The sequence below is a fragment of the Nelusetta ayraudi genome, unplaced genomic scaffold (assembly GCF_046127955.1).
Source record: "Nelusetta ayraudi isolate G7.1 ecotype Tasmania unplaced genomic scaffold, CSIRO-AGI_Nayr_v1 ptg000002l, whole genome shotgun sequence".
NCBI classification, from domain to species: Eukaryota; Metazoa; Chordata; class Actinopteri; order Tetraodontiformes; family Monacanthidae; genus Nelusetta; species Nelusetta ayraudi.
The window spans coordinates 6,325,614-6,347,787 of NW_027466052.1; the positions used below are offsets into that span (position 1 = coordinate 6,325,614).

At 46.8% G+C, this 22,174-nt stretch overlaps 2 protein-coding genes across 9 annotated transcripts in view; one reads left to right on the forward strand and one right to left on the reverse strand.

Moving 5' to 3' along the window:
• kif13ba (kinesin family member 13Ba) overlaps positions 1-14,882 on the reverse strand; it is a 32,827-nt gene extending 17,945 nt beyond the window's left edge. For 3 of the 8 annotated variants that reach the window (XM_076019670.1, XM_076019645.1, XM_076019636.1), the window contains exons 1-7: positions 14,290-14,402; positions 13,741-13,950; positions 13,119-13,483; positions 8,230-8,323; positions 877-889; positions 301-361; positions 89-181 (exon numbers count right to left, since the gene is read on the reverse strand). In XM_076019670.1, the coding sequence (XP_075875785.1) occupies positions 89-181; positions 301-361; positions 877-889; positions 8,230-8,323; positions 13,119-13,188 (331 nt within the window). In that variant the 5' untranslated portion in view covers positions 13,189-13,483; positions 13,741-13,950; positions 14,290-14,402. Of the gene's footprint in view, positions 1-88; positions 182-300; positions 362-876; positions 890-8,229; positions 8,324-13,118; positions 13,484-13,740; positions 13,951-14,289; positions 14,405-14,648 lie in introns of those variants that run through there. The other 5 variants (XM_076019662.1, XM_076019617.1, XM_076019626.1 and 2 more) reach the window with 4 other exon arrangements.
• Positions 14,883-15,030: 148 nt separating this feature from the next.
• On the forward strand, positions 15,031-22,110 carry lamp1a (lysosomal associated membrane protein 1a). The gene is made up of 9 exons (XM_076019899.1): positions 15,031-15,224; positions 17,786-17,892; positions 17,981-18,200; positions 18,746-18,907; positions 19,001-19,230; positions 19,321-19,446; positions 19,538-19,604; positions 19,676-19,843; positions 21,020-22,110. Exons 1-9 carry the CDS (start codon positions 15,170-15,172, stop codon positions 21,157-21,159), a joined length of 1,275 nt encoding a protein of 424 aa, XP_075876014.1. The 5' UTR covers positions 15,031-15,169; the 3' UTR covers positions 21,160-22,110.
• Positions 22,111-22,174: the final 64 nt, after the last annotated feature.

Consider the following 22,174-nt stretch of genomic DNA (forward strand, 5'->3'; position numbering starts at 1 on the left):
ACTTTTCCTTATGCAACTGTGGCCAGAACACAAAAAACACATCCTTCACATCAGCGAGGAAACATTGAGCTCTCTTGCGGTAATTTACCAGTTTGTCCGTAGGCAAAGATGCAGGCGTTGTAGCCCTGGAAGGCATTGTGGAGAAGACTTTCCCCAAGGCACTGGAAGACCACCTCCTGACCTGTTCACACACACAGCGTAAACAACACACTTCAGAAAGCGTTTGGCAGTGCGGAGACACCACAGTCTTTAAAATGGTGATAACAAAAGGAGCAATGTCGAACACCAAAATCAACCAACCGGCAAATTTTTCTTTATCGGACTCGTCCATGGACCAGAAGCAGTAATCGTAGGCGAAGACCTGGTGGGTGCAAACAATGACATGAGTGAGACCTCTGGCTGCTGGTACACATTTAGTAATGAAAAGAAAATGACAACTTCTACTAATAACTGTGTTATTGTGTTATATATTATTATTATATTTTATTATATTTATTGTTCAAACAGATCTTTGCCAAGGACAAAGTTGAATAAAAATGACATTCGACTGGCTTTAACTACCACACTGTAAAAAAAAAAAATCCCTCAAGGGTTTTTGCCTTGTATGTGCTTACGCTGTCCGCACACAGAGACCATAGCTCTGATGTTTCCTAGCAACATGGTCTCCTGCAGGGCTTATGCGTGTTGAAAAAAGAGCCTTTTGATTGAATGACATTTTCTACCACTGACTGACTGTGTGATTGCTTTCAGGTCACAAACAGACACCAAAGTTTCTGTGTGTCATGCAGAGAGGACTCAATGCTATTAGCTTAGTGTTACACTGGGTGTGTGTGTGTGTGTGTGCGTGCGTGTGCGTGTGCGTGCATGTGTGGTTACCTTGGACTGACTCCTGATGATGTCGGGGAGGTCAAGGTCCACAGATACATGTGAGTGAGAAGGGAAGATTACATTTAGTGCACACACTAGAGAGGATGTGATAGGTTAAAAGCACAATGAAGATCATAAAGCAAATTAATGCAGACGCCTGTTCATCATTTCCTTCACTTTAAAAAAAAAAAGAGAAGAAGACTTGAAAAATGAAATACAAAAGGCAGGAGATGGACAAAGACACAAAGTGAAGCTCACTGGCCTCAGGGTTCAAGTCCATATATATCACACATTATTAACTGTGTGTGCTGTTTACACCTTGTTTGTTTGCCACATGTCAAGCTGTGCTCTCAGGGGATCTGGCATGTTTGGCATGCGTGTGTGTGTGCGTGTGCGTGTGCGTGTCCGAGGGCTTGGTGACTCTCAGCGACAGTGATGTTGTGCGCTCGTGGCCATGTGTCCGTGCGCCAGGGGAGTTGTGGGGGTGGAGGAGGGGCACTGGCACGCAGGCTGGCAGGCGGGCTGGCCAGGCAGGAGGTCGGTGTTGTGGAATCAGAGGGCGCTGGAAAGGGGGTCACCGGGCCGAGCGGGGGGGGGGGGGGGGGGGGGGACGACAAGCCGGAGGAGAGAAACAGCGGAGACTCTCAACTTTCAGTCTTCCGATCCGTCTGTAGAAAAACACATCCGACCGAAGGTGCAAGTTGATCGCCGCGTCGATCCACTGCGCCTCACCACTGCGCCTCACCACAAAACACCATATTCACTGACACGCCGCCTTGTGACTGTGAAGCGGCGAAAGGCATCAGGGCATTAGCCTCCACCAGTCTGGTGGCCACTCTCATCAACGAGGATTGTGTAGATGTGAGGGCAGCAGGACGGCGGGTCCCTCAGGGCAGCGGCAGAACCTCCACCACCACCATCAGCGGCATCCATCCACACACAGAACAGAGCTCAGATGACCCCCACACCCCCCCGGCCGCCAGCCCCATCAGCTGTTTACACGAAAACATTTTCTCCACAGTCCACAAACATCTGTTCCTCTGTTGCGTTCCTGCTCGGCGCATTCTTCCTCGTCGCCCTCGTCCATCTGTGCGGCGAAGGCTCCGCCCGTGACGGGATTAAGGGACGAAAATGATGATGATGATGATGATGATGATGATGATGATGACGATGCCAGATGTGTAAAACCTATAGAAATCTTTCATTTTTTTGTCCCCCCGCCAGCGCTGAATTCCTAGTCGGACAGCGAGTTGAATCACGAGTCGAAGCTCCATCACAAAACCGCCATCAATCCGAATGTGTCAAACCCACTGAAACACACATCACGGCTGAAGCTTCTTCTGCTCATTCTTCTCCTCCATCTCCTTCTTTTTGTGCCATAAAAACATTTTGTGTGCCATTTTAAACAATGAATTCATTTTTTCTGATGCTATATTTTATGTACATTTCTCAAATTGACTGGAACCCTGTTGCGAAAAGTATTTCCCTCGGGATAAATAAAAGTATTTCTGATTCTGATTTATGCATTTATTTATTTAGGTATCCATTTATTTTTTTCATAATTTTATGTCTGTTAAAAAGGTGCATAATGTTTCTTCTTCCTCCTCCTCGCCGGCGTGCAGTCAAATTGACACTCCACACACCGACGTATTCAACGGAGCAGCGACGGTTCACTTCAACGCCACCCAGTGCCCGGAGGAACTTCAAAGGGGTTCCAGTCATTTCTGACAGCAGTAAATCCAAAAGGATGCCACTTGAGATTGCATGAAGGGCCTCGCAGTTATCAGAATATTTGCTCAGGTGTGTTTGTCCAACGTCCTCCAGGTGAAATGAAGGCGGCGTTATTTGCAGGTCCCCGTTGAACCTCCCCAGTCCCCACCCAAAACCTACCCCACCCCACCCCACCCAACCCCACCCCACCCATCTCGCCAAATCTTCCCGTGACTTATTATTTTAGACCGCTCCTGCGGGGGCCCCTAGTGGACGTGATGGCCTTGGACGTACGCGGCAATGACAGCTGTCGCGGCTGCTTGAGACGCTGCGGGCGAGTGGGAGGGCTCACGCTCGGAGAGAAAAAAAAAAAAAAAAAACATACATTAATGAATGGGGGAGGGGTTGACCAATGAGAGAGGAGAGCGAGGCGGTCAGGAGAGCTGTGAAGCCGCCTCCCTCGCTCCTCTCACTCTTCTATTCATTCCCCCTCCCACTGGCATGCTCCTCCGCTCTGATCATCGTCATTTAAAAAATAACTTAATGCATGGCTGCTCCTCCCCCCCTCCCTCCTCTCTCTCTCTCAACTGTTCTCGTGTTGTTCCTTAGTGGGCCTGTACCAAGGGCACAACTGATGGAAACAACAGGATCTGTGGAATAAGGGAGAAAGAGGGCAGCAGGAGCGTCTCCCGCCACGGCCACGCGTCTGATCTTTATGCCCAGAGGAAACGCAACGCGGACTATGACAACAACAAGCCGGCGCTGAGGCAGCTGCTGGATAGCAGCGTCACAAATATGCACCGCGTGTCCGGAATTCTTCGCCCACAGTTCATAAAGTGAGAAAGGTCACAGCGTGGCAGCGCTCAGTCGCACAGGAGACGGTTGTTGCCACAACACCGGAGGGGGATTCACTGTGGCACAAGGCTATTTTTAAAGTGAGCTGGGGGGACATTTACTGTAACCAACAGGTATATATATATATACCCCCACACACACACACACACACACACACACACACACAGTGGTCTGCTTTATGGACACCTCATGCATTTGTGATGCGCTGTATTCCACTTGTATACCAAAAAAATCCACTCAGGTCTTTGAGTGCAGTTTATTTTAGTGCAGTCACCAACCTTCACCCCCATGCTGCAACCCTGCACTGTTCTGTCCAGCAACACTGCTCTGTCCCCGAAAACACATCCAGACCTTTTTTGCATGAAAGCACAAGTAAAGAATTGACTTTTCTCAGTTCTGGTGAGTTTGGTGGCTAAAATTAGTATAAAGCAAAGAAAGGAAAATAACTTCCAGGCAGACAGGAGTTCATTTATCTTGTAATCATTTCCTCGCTGGCTAATTTGGACCATGCCAAGTCTGCATCAAGCGGAGTCAGTGGGCGCCTTTCCAAAAAAAAAAAAAAAAAAAAAAAAAATACTTCACATGACGTGGCACACAAATGAAAAAGTCCTTAAAGTCGGACATTTAGCAGTGCCAGCAGACCGAACACGCCTGTGTTTTATGATTAGCAGCCGTGTTTACACTTCTGGTCCATCAACCCAGGCTGCAGCCCAGAAAACAGGCTTTAGTCGCCGCAGGTGGGAAAAGTGTGGTCAGACTTTTCTCAGTGCAATGTTGCTTTTCACTCTTTGAAGCTTCATCCGTCCCAAATGCTTTAATAAAAAAGTTTTTTTTTATATATATTTCAATCGTCAACCATTAAGTATGTGAGGTCATGCATGACTTCCTGCCCTCGCCGCTTGTGTCATGTGGCGCGGTCTGTCGTTAAGAGAGCGAGCACTTCATGTGGCTTTGCGGCTTGCGATGTTAAAAAAAGAAAAACGTAAAACAAAACCCTCCCACACTAAATACAACCGCTTCAAACCTGAGTGAACTGAACTGAACCAAACACCGGCCTCCTGTATTGACAGCTACACTTTGCTTCCAAAAAAAAAAAACATGAATTTTTGCTAACGTGCACTTTTGCGTTGCACCTTGGAAACCGAGCCGGCCTGCCTGCCGTCCGACAGGAGGCCCAGCGTTGTCAGAGGGTGAACATGCAGCTTTGCCCCGTCTATGCAAACAGCCTCGGGTCAACATGCAAAGCACGGCGCCCGGATGCACGGCAGGAGGGAGGTGGGACGTTTGCTTATCAGCCGGACGAGCACAGAGTGCCCTCCTCTCTCTCTCCCTCTCTCCCTACCTCCCTCCCTCTACAGGGACCAAGCCAGAGGTCAAGTTGCAAAAACACACGCAACACTTAAAGGTCCAGTGTGTAGAATTGTTAAGGAAGCCTGCCTGACAGCATGTTTTGCATTGAGGGAACTGTCAGGTGGGCTTCCTTCAAAAAGTGGTGGTGCAAGTTGGCAGCTAACCGGGAGCGAGACCCTTGCACTCATGGGCATATTACAAGAACAGGATACTGGACTGGCAATATGTGGCCACTTGAGGTACTGCAGCAAAAAAATCCCATGAGCCCAAAAGGCATTTTTCCCATAGACCGCAATACAAAAAGGAAGGCCTTTAAAACGGCTGAGAGGCCTGAAACGCGATTCATAGCAAATCTTACTATTGTAGATTTTTCAGTTATGGTCTTTTAGTTGTTTAAAAAAAAAAAAAAGGATAAAGGCCAGAAAATAATATAATAAAAATCAAGCCAAATTTTACACACTGGACCTTTAAAAGAAGAAAGATGATGCACAAGACTTTTGATCACAAAGCCAAACTGATCAAAGGATTAAGCCTGTCTAAAACCAGGTAGGTATTCCGAGCCACCAAAATATTCATAAGACTCACACCTGTATAAACATCCAACTGCACCTTTCTTTTCTTTCGTGCGGAAATCAGCTGTGAGCTCAGGCTCACGATTCTATCTCATGCACGGTGAGACAATACGGGAAATTTTCCCCTGGGAGAGCGACGAATAGAGGGATTATCACTTTCCGTGCTCTGTGCGCGGCGTTCAAAGACAGCTTAGTATTCATTATTCATGAAACAAATCACCGCGGTGAGTCAGCGGAGGTGGCAGCGGAGAGGAAGTTTGCCACGTCGTGCCAAGCCCGCAACTTGGGGTGGAAAATGTGAAGCGCTCTTCAGCAGGAGCAGACAGAAGCAGCAGAGAGAAGAAGCAAAACTAGAGAAGCCGACGGTTCCAAGTTGAGACAACTGAAAAACTGCGTAGCAAAGACGTGTGTGTTGTTCCATGTGCCGTCCGTCACTGCATTGCAGCTCATCTTGTCTTTTAAATTTGTTTTTCTCTCCTGCTGTCTGTCCTCTCGCTGCAGCGCGGAGACCTGAACACAGCTCGTTAGGCTGCGTTTCACGCGCCGAATAAAGCGTCGGCCCTCCTGTTTAAAAAAATAAATAAATAAAGATTCAAGCGTCACCACGAATCCTCGTGCTGTTCAGCGGAAGCTCCATGTTAGATTGAGGGCACGCAGCCAGACTCGCACCCCATAAATAACGCTGTCTGAAGTGTGGCTCTCACGAAGAGACAGTCATACAGAAAACTCAGCGTTAACCAGTAGGTAGATATCCAGTCAACCGTGGATGGTTTTCACACCAGCACAAAGCTGTTTCTGACTAGCCACCAAATCGCCAGCTCGCCAACATTCTCACTCTGGTGCCCGCCAGTGAGCAACCCAGCAATGAAGACTGTAGAAACACGTCAGGGTTTGGTTTCAGCGTTGGCACCACTTCACCTGTGGATTATCTCCAGTGTGTTTGACCCTGAGGTAAAATAAATCTGTCAGCTTTTTGGAATGCTCCGGGAATACCGGGGGCGACCCCCCCCGCAAGCAGCCACAGATACTTGACCTCTGCCCTGGAACATCTCCATATAGTTTATTTGCCTAGTGAACCGATTCCAGGCTGCACGCTGAGCCTTCTTCAATAAAACCCCAGTCGAGGTGCTGCTGCACAGCAGAGCCCCCAGGCAGAAAGGCTCAGAGTGAGACTGGATGTTGCTCTGTAAAGTTGATCATGTAGGGTTTTAAAGATAATTTAACATTTAATCAACTGTCGGCAATATGACGAGCAAGAAAGCCATCATAGATTCAGATTTTTCGTTATCCACTAAGTTCAGACAGGAACTATGAATCTGAGGACAGCTGATGTTGATCTTGCACAAAGAGTCTGAATTCCGCTGGAAGTTGAGCTCCTTGAATGCGACGCATCGCCTTCTGCATTCTTGCCTGCTCTCCTTTAAACAATAGCCACTGTGGTGATGCAATTAACACCAGCGGCGACATCCTAACTCGACTGCAAGCTTCCTCTTCCTCTTCCTCTGCACCATCTCCTGCCTTTGGAAATCTAGGGAGCGACCAGAGTGCTGCTGCGCTGAAGACCGTCAGGGTTGCAAATAGCGAGTAAATAATAAACAAGCTTGAAGGCAGCAGCTCCTCTTCCGTCTCCTCCTCCTGCTGCTCTCTCGCTCTTTGTCACGCAGAATCTACGGCCCGGCTCTTGTTCGGCCCTTCATAAAAGTCATTGCCGGGAAGTTTATGGTCGACAGATGCTGGAGAAAATGAGGGGCTTCCCCTCCCGCCCCACCGCCGCCTCTCCCATCCTCCCTGGCTGACGGAAGTGACTCTGCGGTCACCGAGGAAGGCGACCCGGTGGTAACCTCCCCCGGCCCCCTCCCCAACGTGTTGCCGTGGAAACGGAAGAGTTGAGAAAAAAGGGAGGAAGTCCTGGCGGCGGCGGCGGCGGCGGAGAGTTACGACCCCGACAGAGCGAGGGGAGAGGAGTCCAGTCTGTCTTTTTGTGTTTGATTGTCTGCGTCTGAATCCGTCTGCGTCGCCGACACACACGCACACAAATCACGCATCGCACACTTCTGCTGCGTGTCGTGCAGCCTGGGCCGACGCATCCTAATGCGTCCCTCAGTGAGGCGACTGAAAGAGCCGACCCTCCCCGGCACAACACAGCCCCGTCCGTGCGCGGCAGCTGGTTAACGTGGAGGACGTGCAGCGAGAGGCGGCAGGAAGGAAACAGGCGACGAGCCAACTGGGCTGCACCTGCCAGCGGGAGGTGGAGGAGCAGCAGTCCAAAAGATAAGCTCCCCCCCCCCTCCCGTCATCGACGGATCGGCTCATCGCATTCCCGCGAATTCATGACTCACTGGCACTGCAATGAGTCTCGCGGCACGTCACGAAAGTGACATCACCGTCCCAAGAAACGACTTTTGCGAGAGCAACTGGAGGAAAAACACTTCAAAGCCCTCAATATCACATCCTACGATTGGAACAGCGTCAGTCTGAATCACTTCCACTTTGTTAGTATCAGTGGAAATGACATAGAAAGTGTCCTTGATAAAGTGACTGAAGCCCCCGAAGCCGCTCTTACTCACTAAACAATGTTAGTGGCGATAGCACACAAAGGGAATCAGTAATAATTAACTCAGACACACCTGCTGGAACAGTTGCGCCCTCACATAAAACCTAGAATATTCTTTTGTGCGTTAAAGTCATTATTAATATAATAATAATAATAATAATAATAATAATAATAATAATAATAATTATTAGAATGATAAAACTGATATTGGCATCGAAAAACGATGACAATGTGAGAGCCGTTTAAAATGTGTACAAAAAAAACAAAACAGTGGTAGAGGCCACACAAAGTATCCCACTGCCCACTGACTGCAATACGTACCGTGAGTCGCCTTTGCCCAGGTTAACCGAGGCAGGATGGAGGACGGTCTGGTTCTTCACCATGTCCACAACACATTTTGTGTTTAATTCCCTTTCTGTGGAAGACAAAGCAAAGCGTTCAAGTCCAAATAATCACAGCAAATAAAACATCCTGAAAATAGCGTCATGTAAAAACGTGCACATCCCAAGCCTTTGCTATCCTGGGAAAAAAAACACTTCTATTCCAAATGAGGGCTGGTTCTTTCTTCCTTATGTGGGAGAGCGTCCGTGTGCAGATTCTCATCATTTCTCATGGGAGAGATGATCCTATCCTGGACGCAGGAGGGAGAGGAACAGATGAGTTCTTCTTCTGGTGCGTTATCGGCAGCGTGGGCGCCACCAGACGCATGGCTGCTACCTTCAAAGCGTCAAAAGTTCAGCCGACTTAACCGTGCACAGCTGACACTGCTTGCATTTCCCCCAAAAAAATTACACAACTCTGCTCTCTTTTGATTGAACGCGCATGACGACGCACATTTTGATGGCGTCAACTCATTCAGTGTGCTTATAAACAATGGGGACAAGAGAAATGTTGCACATGTAAAGACAGCTACTGAGAATGTTTTAGTAAAAGGTTTTATTATTATTATCTAGTGGGAATGGCAGCTTTAAATAGGAGCAGAATTGCACAGCCGTTTCCAGTAAAACATCGAGAGATTGACAACACTTTGAAACACAAACACTTCATTTGACCTTTTACCCAAGAGCGAGCGCCGAGCTAATCAATAATACAGGACTTGTGTTCTTCTCCACCTTTCTCACATACGTGCACACAACTCAGGACCTCCCATAATGACCCCTGACCCCTATAGGTGCCATGATGCAACACTTGGAGTTAAAGGTTTTCCAAATTGCCCCAAACTGGAGCCTTTGGCCATGCAGTCCAGTCCCACATTTATGTCAAACCCACTTTGGCATCACAATTGACCCAAATTCAGAGTTACGTCAGAGGAAAAGATTTCTATCACCTAGATGAAGTGCATTGGATAAAAAAAATAGGTGTTTTCTCAGCTGAGTGACTTGCTAAATGGTCTAATAGAGGCCCTGCTGTGAAATATAGCAACTACAGTGCTGGAAAATACCAAAGTGCCACACTGGAAACTTATGAGGCTCTGCATTCAGCTGTCCGGCCAGTGTGAACATGTGATGTCTGTCCGCAGCAGGCGAGCCGCTGTTAGCTCAGCCTGGCCATTCAGTTTTTGGCAGCGCTGGGCGAGCATTAAATAACAACATTTGGCAGTTGGTCACTAGCAGAGCAGCTTTATTTCTCAGCAACAAGAGTCCCAGTCCTTCACTGGTGCCTTCTGGTGAATACCTGCAGTCTGCTCCACCAGAATGCTCACTCGCTGTTACTGTGGTAGCAAAAATTTGCCGTTTGCATCTTGTGTGATGGCTTTCCTTGCAAATGTTTCTCCTGCAGGAGGAAGACGGCTGGTGCTTCCAAAGGAGCAGTGCCATTACCTCCGTAATGAAGCTATTTGGCCCAGTTTATGAGTGTGTTGACTGACTCTCCATGCCTGTGTTGCTCCTCTTTTCAGGAGATTCTCATCTTTTACCCACATCTTGGAAGAGAGAGGAGGTCAGAGTTCAGGGCTCAGACAACGATCCCTCTGATTCAAATCAGTGTTTGGTCAAGGACACCAGAGCAGGAAGGAGTCTTGCTGATTGTAAAAAAAAGAAAAAAGAAAAAAGAAAGAAAAAAATGCCCTTCAACTGTCAGACGGGGGTTCAGGTTTTCCAGGTAAACAAGCTCTTGTCCTGCTCAGTTCCCCTGCAGAGGGAAACTGGTGATGCTTCAAAGCAGAACTGCGTGCGGGAGCTAAAAGGGGATGTAACAGACAGCAGGGTGAGCAAGGAAACTCTTTTCCTCCCACAGCTCCTCTCCTGTCACTTCCTACACTACCCAAGGGCCCCTTGCACCGCCGCAGCTGTACTTCCTGATTCACGCAGGGGAAAGTGTGATGTCGCTCGGGTTGGCAACGAAAAAAATGTGCCCATTGTTTTTATCTACCTCACTTTGCTCCGTGAGCAGCTCCCACTTTCCTCTGGCCGTTTCTCTGCAGCGCCGCCGCGAGCTGCCCCGCGCTGCGGTTTGGCGCTGCGGTTTGGCACGGCGGCGCCGACTGTTCGCTGGGGTTGCCGTCGCTACGCCCGGCCCGGTGTTGCTCAGTTCTTTGAAGGCCAAAGCCATGGGAACGTGGAGCATTACGCAACGTTGGCAAATATTCATTCAGACTCACTCCCTTCCTGCCTTTGTCCGACGTGGCAGCAACACCTAGCCCCCTCCACGACCTGGGATACACGACGGCCAGAGGCCTGAGGCTCAAGAACATCTCGCTTAACTATCGCTGGCCTGAGATCAGGGGAGTGAGCAAAGTAAATTTGGACTGTTTTCCAGTTCCACTGCTCCCGCTCTCGTGTCCTCCGTCGTCATCTTTCTGATGAGGACGATCTCGGTGGGAAAAGGGCAGCACCTTAAATCAAATGTGTTGGCGCCTGGGTAAAAGTGCTGTCAAGCTGGGGAGGGCACAGAAAACACTGCAAATTAGGGATGCAAATGATTGATTAATTCATTAATCGTTGGTTGATTGACCTTATCGATCGATTAACGAGTAATTGATAAGCAGCGATTTTTCCTGAGAACCTAAATTTCATTTAATAACGAAAAATGTACAAGGAACACATATAAATAATGTTGAAGATCCAATGTGATCCATTTTTACATTAGAGAACAGTAGAAAACACCCTAAACATTTATCCTTTGACTTTAAGTTGATTTCTAATGGGTCAAATTTCAACTTTGTTTTTTTCTTGTTCTAGGTACATTATGGCCATGACAGTATCTACAGGTGAATTGCTCTTTCCTGCCACCACACTGTTATAATGATATTCACTACCCATGTAAAAAAAAAACATTCAATTAATTGCGACTAATTGAATTTGATCGATTATATTCTTAATCAACAATTAATCGATAATCAATTCACTGCTAACATCCCTACTCCAAAACTAACCAGTCCTACATTTGCTGCTGGTAGACACTGACAGAGGCTTCATTGAGACGGGGCTGAGAGAGGCATGTCTGGAAACATAGCAGGGCCGCTTCCAAAGCCGTTCCCACAGTCTTTAGTTTGCCATCAATCTGCCTGCTTGTTCACTTCCACCAAAACCCCTGGTTGCCTTTTCTTGCCTAGCAAAGGAGGACGGACACAGCCATTTGTTTCCACTGGTGGTGGGACAAATTTGGTGTGTTTGTAACTATGCAACACCGAGTCTGGACAAAAAGCCAGCGGTGATGCATGCTACTTCTCTGGGGATTTTTTTCTTTCCTTATAGGAAACAGGAAGTGACGTTTCTCCAAAGAAATCCTGCAGAGAGTTTGCCATCACCTGCTTCCATCAAATGTGCAGGAGGGGAGCTTGAGCGACTAAATGTCAGTGAAATGAATTTTGCACGGCTGGAGGGGGAAACCCGGTCTTAAGATGTGGTAAGAAGATGCATTACCAGTAAATCCCTGCTGCAGGGAAGCACAGTGCACCTGATCTGAGGGGGGACGTTCAGACAAAATCTGCAACTTCTCCTTTCTCCGTCCAAGGACTCATGTTCAACAAAGCAGGCACACGCCGGATTATGGTGTGTCCAAAACAACCATCTAAGGCCAAAGACAGACACGGCAGAGAAATAACCCCCTGGCTGCTGGGTTTCTCTACACTTGGGATCAAGGTAAATACCAGAACAGCAATATGACCCTTCTGTCTTGTGACCAGCCTCTCCAGCTCAGATGATGGTGGGAGTGGGGGTCGGGGGGCAGAGAGGGCTGAGGTGGAGGTGGTCAGAAGAATGGGATGCACGTGATTCATTACTGCCACTCGCCGGCCAACCACGCTGTCTCAGCGGTCGGTCCGCCTCCTCCTCCTCCTCCTCCTTCTCCTCCTCCTCCTTTTATGGGACACATGGTCTCCCACGGCAAAAAAGACACAACTTGGCAGGCAACCAGGAAATGTCATCTGTGCCTCCCTGCGAACTGCGCTCCATATCTCTGCGGGATCATTTGCACAAATTGGTGTTACACTGGGCCTTTGTTTGCACCGGGGCTCTTCTAAAATTAGGGATGCGGATGCGATGTTTCACCAACGCGTCACGGTTGTGTTGTGCCGCGTTGGCCTACTATCAGGCAAGCTGCAGTGACAGGAGCACAAGACGAGCCTTTGTTCAGAAAATACACCATCGCCGTGCAACTCTGTTCGTACTCCTTTGAAGCCATGTGCGATGACGCTCCTGACACATTGATAATGACCTGATTAAGTCAAACGAAGGCCAGGCCACTCCGTCAAGACAATGGCTTGCCAATCCCTTGCCGCCCGGTAACAGATGAAGCCCAGGCGATCGTCATATGCCGGTGGAGGAGACCGGGGACGGTGTCTGGTCTCTCTGGAACGGTAGATTTCACGCAGGCGGCTCGACATTAAATCTCGCCGAGTGGCAGTCGGCCATGAGGAAAGCCCTGTGGCAACATTGCACAGACATGTGCCATCCAGATGACAGCTTTGCTTTAATCTGCGGTGGGTCATCTTGCTAATGGGTGGTGATTTGTGACCGACATCCAATTCCAGGGAAATTAAAACGGTGAGCATTCAATTCGAGGCAGCCACCCGTGGGTGCTGTGAATGTGAAATGTCTCCCTGGATTGCAAGAAGCATCACGGCACTGCCTTGAGCAACAACAAAAAAAATCAAAAAAATAATTTAAAAAAAAATGGTGCAAACACAAAAATGATCCGTGTGCAGATTGTACATGTGGAGGAGCAGGAGCATGATGGGAAATAAAGACACTCGGAGAGTTCCTCCTTACCTCTCCTGTTCATGGGCCGGACACGGACGGCCACCTTGACGTTGGCGTCGTCCAGGCTGGGTTCCCCCATGGTGGCTCTTCACCCGGCGAGGCTATACCAGCTTCCTCGGCTAGACGAGCATCCAAGAGCCTGGGTAAACGGCGCGCTAGCCGGGGCCAGCTAGCCTCGCCCGGCCCCGTTCCATAGACTAGGCATGTCCACGGGGGAAGGAAAAAAAAAGGAGAAATTGCACACACACACAAAAAGCCCTGGCCAAATCCCCTCGCAGGAAGCCAGCCGCCGCCGCCGCCGCCGCCGCTTCTTATTATTATGTTCCTCTTCTGCTCATATTCCAGGCTAATTCAAACCCACGGAGGCGTGGAGGCTGCGAGGAGAGGGGGGAGAAGAAGAAATGATAATTAGACGAGCTATCCCGGCAGCTGGTAAATGTGACTGAGCAAACATATGCCGCGCCGTGCAAGGCAAAAAAAAAAAACCACGGCTAGCTTCAGCTAATTTGCCTGGTAAACTGAGGCGCAGCGGCGACACGGGGGAGAAAAAAAGGGGACAAGTTTTTGGCCACGTTCCGCCGTCTGACCGCAGACAAATCCCCAGACAACAGCCTACGTTCGAGCCACATACCTCGGTGCTCTCATCCCCGGCGGTGACACCCGATAAACTCCAAGAATGAGCAGGAAGGATCCCAGATATTTGGCCGGGCGTTGATGTGAAGCCTCCCTAACGGAATCCACAGTCAGGCAGTGGCGCCCTCCCTCTCTCTCTCCCTGCCTGCCCGTGTGTCGAGTCGCGTGCAGCAGCTCTCCACATCCGCCCTTCCGCCCGAAGCAAGCCCTTCAAAATAAAGCCGCGGGAGACGGACGCCTGTCACGATAAGTCGGTAAATAGGCGTGTTACATTTATTGTGTGGCAGGAAAACCACGCAGTGTGACGCCTACGCCCAACCGGACCGAAGTAGCTAATGTGGGAAGAGGTGTATGTTACTGTCTATACGAACTCCATTCGAGCGTTTGTCTCTGCAGGGGGGGGGGGGGGGGGATGTGACGTCAGATTTGAAGAAATTATAAGTCAAAATAGCAAAAGGGAAGTGTTTTGTTTTGTTTGTTTTTTTTTGACAGGCACAGCTTCCCCCGAGTGACCTCAAACTTCAACAACACGCGCAAGTGTTCTTACCACAAGGGGGAGATATGGCCCTAAAAATGTCGTTTAGTCACACTTTAGTGAGTGTCGTCAGTCTTGGACAGCATCCCCGGCTGTCATAACGTTTGCAGGGTATCATGACCATGTTCATCACTATCCCTCAATGCGCGCAGGACACCTTCACTTTCAGTTTCAAAGCGCAATGTTCGCGCCTTTTGTAGGTTCACGTGGTGTTCTATTTACTGTTTAGTGCAGTTCTGATTTACTATTAATCGCCCCCGCTTTAAAGGTGTTTTGTTTTATGTTTTTGTTTTAAAAGTGGTATGCAATGTAATGCATTTGAGACTTACACGTGAAAATCAAAGATAATGTCATGGTTTGACGAGGCCTACCTTTGTCAAAACTGAATAACAACACCCAGGAGGAAGATTCGCTTGTAAGACTGAGGCTCCACTTGGTGGCGAGATAAGGGATTTGCAAGAATGCACACATGCGATAACGGCGTTATCAGAGACCTGCAACTTTGAAGTGACGCCACGGCCATATGTGGGATCCGAGCAAAGCCCCCCCCGGGAATATAAAGTTATTGAAAACAGCAGGCCGAGTTTATTCAAACAGCATTCTCCCCGTGTGATGGATGGAACCCATTGCCCCCTTTGCGCCGAGTAATGACGCATGCGACTGTACCTCCGCAAGAGGACGCTAGGGAGCTGAGATGAGATGAGTTTATCGTATTCACACTAAAAAAGAGGGCAACGGCATTCGAACGACATTCGGCGAGTCGCTTTACCGCGGCTTCGCAACTGAACTATCTGCGCCTCAGACGGAGCGGCATTAGACCGACCGAGGGCAGTCACGGGAACGCGGCAAGCCGAGTGTGCTCACTGCTCAGTGGTGTGTTCCGACCGGGAGAATGGAGCCTCGCCGCACCGTGGCCGCGCTATTTATCGCGTGTTTTGCACTTTTGGGTGAGTGTTTTCGTTCAGTCTACGCGACGTCGTTGCCTCGCTACTTGTAAGTGAAAGAACGTCACGACATCGACCGGCGGTGTTTGCGTAAACAACTAGCTAACGGTCGGTTTATCTCAGCTCCAACGACAGCCATTGTGAAAATAAGATGCTTTACCCTGCCTTCATGTATACAGTTTAATACACCAGTGTGAACAGTTTATTTTAGACGAGACTTACAGCGGCACTTTGGACACTTTTTGTTGGTTTAATGTGACGTCATCGGCAACGACCGGCTCAGCTGCTTATTATGGATTTATCAAACCGTAATATATGACACTCGCACCCGAGTGACCACAGCGCTGGCTGTACTTAAGCCGGAACCATATAGATAAACACTCATGTATAGTTGCACATTAATAGCTGGTGGCTCAAAGAGGCTGTTCGCTACGCGTGGGGGTGAGAAAAAATTTTTTTTCTCCCCTGAGAATTTTTTTTTTCTCCCCATGTTGGGATTACCAGGCATGTGCTTGTTTTAGTTGCCCTCCATAATCAGCGGTGCAATTTAAGGAATATAAGAGAGAGAAGAGGAAGAAAGAAACGCGCAATACCGGAACATCAGTGGCTTTTGCGCCAGTTTAAAGGTCAATAAATAAAAGGTAGCAACACGCTCTCGCCAGAACCTCCTCGAAAAGTCAGTTCTATTATTCTCCATTCTGATCTGCTGATCACGTCTGCTGTGCAATGAGACTATGAAGGGAGGGAGGGGGGTTGGCTGCACCCTTTTGGTTGTTCAAACTCCTAATTTGTAGTCTTTTGTGTTCTCATTTCCTTTTAAGAGACATGTTTGGGAATTAATATATGAGGAGAGGAATGGTGTTCTTGGAGATGCTTTGTTAACTTTAATTTGTGTGGAATGGCCAAACAAACATCCATCCATTAATTTGATTCTAATGTACTTCTGTTTATCCAAGGAAATCAGGCCGCACGAGTTAATGTGTCATTTGAAGGGTTCATGTGACGCCCGGGATGTCCTTGTCTCGCCCACAGTGTATCAGGGCAGTGTTGTTAATTTATATGACCAGATCAGTTGCCCTGTCCACATCGGGCACCTAGCAGCACAGGCCAATAAATAAATAATGGGCTTCATACGGGGGTCATTCACATGTATAATAATGAACATACGTGATGATAAAGATATATTGTGTCTCACAAAGTCCGAGTGCAACCTGCTCAAGTCAACCAGAAGAACCTCAACACTAGTGTTTCCTCACAAGGCAGGGCGCTTCACGCTGCGTTGTTGCTCCCCACCACACCAGTCGTCGTTGCTGTGCTGTCTGCAGACTGATACTTTGTGCACACGGACGCTTCCTACCTCATGATCAGATTGCAGTGTTGTGTAAGCTGTCAGCTGTGTGTTAACTGGGTGAACTGCGAAGTCGCGCTGGCAGAATGTGCCAGCGAGAAACCAGAGTAAACCCGACAGATTTTCAAAACAAGATCTTTTTTCTTTTATTGCTATAGAATTAATGATCATTCTGCAGAAAAATATTATTGCTGTACTGCTATAGAATTCTTATTCATTTCAAGGATAACCGCTGTGGTATTATTTTTTTAATTCTGAGCTGTAAAATATGAAACCTGATGATTTGTCATCTTAAGTTGCTGCTCTTTTCACAAGACTTTATCCTCAACCATAAAATGTTGCAAACAAATGTTATAACCACATAAAACAGCTAGTGCGTTCCCCCTCTCCCCCAAAAAAGTGAATTACGCTAGAAGACAACTGAAGGTCACACTGTGGTCATGTGATCAACTTCTTGAAGACATTCTGGGAAATACGTGACTCAAGTGGTGAAACTCTTAAATCACGTGACTGCATTATAAAAAAAAAAAGAGAGAGTCAGAGGGGGGGATGTGTGCGGCCGTGTTTGCGTGCGTGACTTCTGAATAGCAACTGTTGCTTTTCAACAGTGTATGAGAAAGGCACATGGCCGCTATTGCTTCCATGAACTCATATTTTAGTTTGAAGTACAAGTTTGCTTTGCAGGGCCATAAAATATGTTATTTTTCTCCAGCATTGGTGTGAAATGTTACTTGTCTAACTACTATTGTGTGTGTAGTACACAGTTATGACTTTGGAAGCAGCACTTTTTACGAGTTTCAGAATTCTTTGCAAAAGTAATATGCGGACCGCTTGTATTGTGGCACATGGTAACAACAGAACACCTTGGAGAAAAATGAATGAATATACAAGAAATAATACTTAATGTACAGCCTAAGATGTCTTCATGCTCACTCAAATAAATGTCAGTAAAAGTCGTTTTCAGTGTGCGGTGGATTGATTTTTTTAAATGATCTTTTTCACTTGTGATGTTACTGTAACCTACCAGCACTTGATCCTCATTTTAGCTGTGTTTTCTGTCATCAAGTTGTGTTTTGACAAGTAAATTAACTCTTTTGTCTTCTGTAAATTACCCTTGAGATTATGCATGTTGTGTGATAGACAATTAAAACATACTGTACCTCAACATAATAATTCCCTGACCCTCATCCTCTCCTCTTCTATTCCTCCTGTACAGGCAGCACTCAGGCTGTTTCTCTGGAGGTGAAGGAGGGTAACACCACTTGCATTAGGGCTGAGCTTTCAGCGTCGTTCTCCATCACATACAACACCTCCAGCGGCACGGTACAGACTTCGACATTCTGCTTCTCAGATCTGAAATTTGAATGCACCTCTCCTGTTGACATGGATGCCGTGTCGTGTGCGTCTCCAGAGCATGGTGGACGTGTCGCTGCCTGACTCTGCCGCCGTCGATCCTGCCGAAAGCTCTTGCGGGACGAACGGCAGCCCGTCGTGGCTCGTGGCAGTGTTTGGATCCGGCCACGCGCTTCAACTCACCTTCGCGTCCAACGGCAGCGTGTATAGCATGGCAAACCTGTCGCTGCAGTACAACCTCAGTGACTCCTCACTCTTCCCAGGGTCCAACAGCTCTGGTGAGACAAAAAACTTTTATTTATAAAAAAAAACCAAAAAACTTTATTTTATTAGAGATATTTTATTTGTATTTATTTATTTAAAAGTGTCAGTGCATATTGATGAACATGTGAATGTAAATATGCCAGAATCAGCCAAAGGCTACTTTCCATCTGCAGTTCCTGGCAGGTCAGAAGAATTAACAATACAATGACAAATAAAAATGAAAAATACAAAAAATTAACAATACGATGGAAGAATTGGACAACTGATACTAACAAAGTAACAAAGAAGACTAAGAGGATACATAAAAACAGAAATATGAAATTTAGTGCTGACAGATCTGAAATATAGAACTCTCTCGTTCTGGTGCTGAGCAGCTAGATTTAAAAAAAAAAAATCATATCAAATAGATTAAAATAAAGATAGCTTAATCCTTTTGACTCAATCAAATTATTTCTTTTTTCCAATTATTTATCTTAAGTTGCCAAAACTCACTCTTAAAAAGAAAAAGAAAACCAAATGGTAAAAAAAAAAAAAATAGCCTGTTTTGATGTTGTCCTAGATGTGGTCACTGTGGTGTCATCCTCCCTTGGAATTTGGGCGACGCTGAACACGACCTATCGATGCAATAGTCCCGTCTCGTTCAACGTCGGCGGAGTTACCGTCACCTTCCGTGACATGAGACTGGAGGCATACATGCCGGGGAACGACCTGAGTGACACAGGTACTGCTCCGAGCGTCCGAGCTGTGCAGACTTCATACTTCTAGCTTTTCCTGTGACTGCCGCTGATGCATTTCCAAACGCGTGTCATCGCAGAGAGCATCTGCACGGCGGACCAGGCCATGACAACAGCGCCACCCACCACCAACAGCACCACCACCACCGCCACCACCACTGCCGCCACCACCACCGCTCCGGCGCCGACCCCTCCGGGAACACCTGATCGCGGCAGGTACTCCGTCCTCAATGGCACCGGCACTGAGTGCCTCTTGGCTCATATGGGTTTGCAGCTCAATGTGTCCTATTTTTCACGGCCGCAGAATAAGGTAAGAGACGGTTGTATGAGTGAACGCACACACAAAAAACAACACAAAAAGCCTTTCTCCAAAACACATTTGTCTTTGTGTTTTTGCCAGACCATCCAGTCGTTAGTGAACCTGAATCCGAAGCTGGTCAACTCATCGGGATCGTGTGAAGCTACTACGGCTTTATTGACCTTGACGCAGGAGCAAAGCGTCGTGATCAACTTCACATTCACTCTGGTAATTTTATCCCTCCTCACAAAGTGGGCGTATTTATATTTCTACACGCATGTTTGTTTTACCTGCTGTCACACTTCCCTTCTATACACAGAACGCCTCAACCAGCAGGTACCACCTGAGTGCAATATCTCTGTTCGCCAATTGGCCTGACATGACAAGTACGTTCAAACCAGTCACGCTTGGTTTTTCCTGCCTGGCTGGCTGTTTACTAAACCCTGTCTCGCCACAGGACCCCTGTTGACCGGTAACGCCAGTCTCAACTACCTGCAAAGCACACTCGGCCACTCCTACATGTGCAACGCCGAGCGGGTCCTGGCTGTGGCGCCAGACTTTTCTCTCAACACGTTCAGCCTGCAGGTCCAACCCTTCGACGTCACCTCCAATCAGTTCGGAACGGGTACGATTGATAGTCGCCCCAGTGCTGACGCCGGTGCTGACGTGACTGGCTGGCCGTCAGGCTGCAGTACACCGCTTCATTTCAGTTTTTGTTTGTATAGCGCAATATCATAACAACGTTATCTCGGGGCACGTCACAGGTTGAGCAGGTCCAGCTGTTCCCACAGAGAGCAGTGAGGTTACACAGCAGAATTACAGTTAGTCATGTATGTATAAATATACACCACCAGTCTAAAGTTTGGACTCACCCTATGAATTCTGTCGTTCTCATGGCTATTGACATTGCAGTTTCTCACTGAAGGCAGCAAAATTACAAATGAACACACATGGAATTATGGAGGAAACAACAAATGTGTAAAATAACACAAACACCCCAAACACGTTTTATTTTTAAATTCTTCAAAATTGTATAAAAAGCATATTTAGAGTTATTTAACGTGTTTTTCTTTGCTGTATAATTACATATATCTTGCTCATACAGTATATTTGATATAAAGTTGTAAAGATAAAAATAATATTGCATGAGAAGGTGTGTCCAAACTTTTGACTGATATAGTGTATGTGTATTTCATACATATATATATACATATGTTTACGCACACACACTGACACACAAGAACATAGAATAGTGGATAAAATGTTTTTGGACATCTCTAAAAAGTTCTTGTCATTATTGTGTATTAAATATTTTCTAGGATTTTTTTTGTGCCTTTCAAACGTTTTTGCCTTTATCAGTGGCACGTAGACAAATGGAAATTATTGTGTTGCTTATTGTTAACGAGACAGAATATGAAGATGGAATTCTTGTAGTTTTTGTGTTGCAAGGGAAGTCGTCTTGCTCAAACATTCAGTTCTGAGCAACAGTGCCTTTGCAACGTGTTGGTAAATGTGCAGTTTGTTTTCGTGCAAATACAGTGCACTTGCATGAGATGGACAGAGACTTTTTTCCACCTCTGTATCATATATTAAATCAGAGCTTTGGGCAGAAATGTATCACCGCCTGCTCCAAGTGTCAGTTCCTGTTTCTTTTAAATTTGGCAGCGAGCAGAGTTGCTAGAATATGATGTTGTGATTAGCAGAGTGGCCACTGCACATCTGAAACAATTGTACGCCCGAATCCTTTTGTGTTGCTGTTCAACATTTTGTTCTCGTCCTCCCTTGTCTTCTGTCCACACAGCGGAGGAGTGTCAGGTGGACAGAGACCAAATGCTGATCCCCATCATTGTTGGAGCTACTCTTGCCGGATTGGTGCTGATTGTTCTCATTGCATATCTAATAGGCAGGAAGAAGAGCCACGCCGGATACCAGACCATCTGAACAAAGTGCTCACCTAAATAAACCTGACAGTGCAAATGCTGTCACATGTGCGTGCGAGCGCGCGTTTGTGTGTGAGAGTGAGTGACTGAGTGACTGAGTGACTGTGGTCTGTGTGACTGAATAGTATTAGTAGCTATTTTTAGGGTGAGGGCATGTTTTTGTGTGACCTCTATCTGTTGTTTTCCACTTTTCTTTTCAGATTTTTAACAACAATCCAAAGACCTGCTAACCGTACATGCTGTGTATGTCGAAGAACATGGTTTAAATTATAATAGCAGTTAGAAACTGCAGAAGACACGTTCTCATCAAAAAATGGGTTTTGTTGTTGTTTTTTTTCCTGTTAGGCAAGCAGGTCCTTTCAGCCTAGTTTTTTTCCCTCCTTCACGGTGGTTCAGAGTTTTAACTACAAAACAGTGAACCACTATCTCTTAAGGTGTCTTAAAGGTGCAATATGTGATATTTATAGTATCTAATAGATATTGTACAGAAGTAGCGATACCTTTGCATCTGTACAAGAGTGAAGTTCTTAAGGATCAGGGGAAAACTCTGACATCTAGTGGTGAAATTATATGGCATATTGGCTCTTTATGTTTCTTTTGACACCTTCCGGGAAGTTTTCAAAACTTAGTGATGTTGGAAATGTTGAAGGTTTGTGCAACTTCCTGTTTCCCTAACCAGTGCTGATTTCTTCACGGCGACTGACAAATCAGTTTAATTGTTCTGTTTTGACGCAATGTGGTTGCGATGGAAATTCTCCTGCTTACAGTGTCGGTATGTGATTACTTGGCCATATGCATGGCTTCATCCTCTGTTGCTCCTTTTCCCAGCCTATGCTAAGAGTTCAGATTAAAGGTTGTGATTCAATCCTGTATTTTTATAGAAAATTGGTGTGATCTTGTTTTCTACTGTGCTTCTCACTGAAAGTTATAAATAATAAAGTCCTTGAAATCTTTGCTCAGATTCTGCTTTGTCACGCACATGTAAACAAACCCTTATAATATTTCAAGGAAATAAA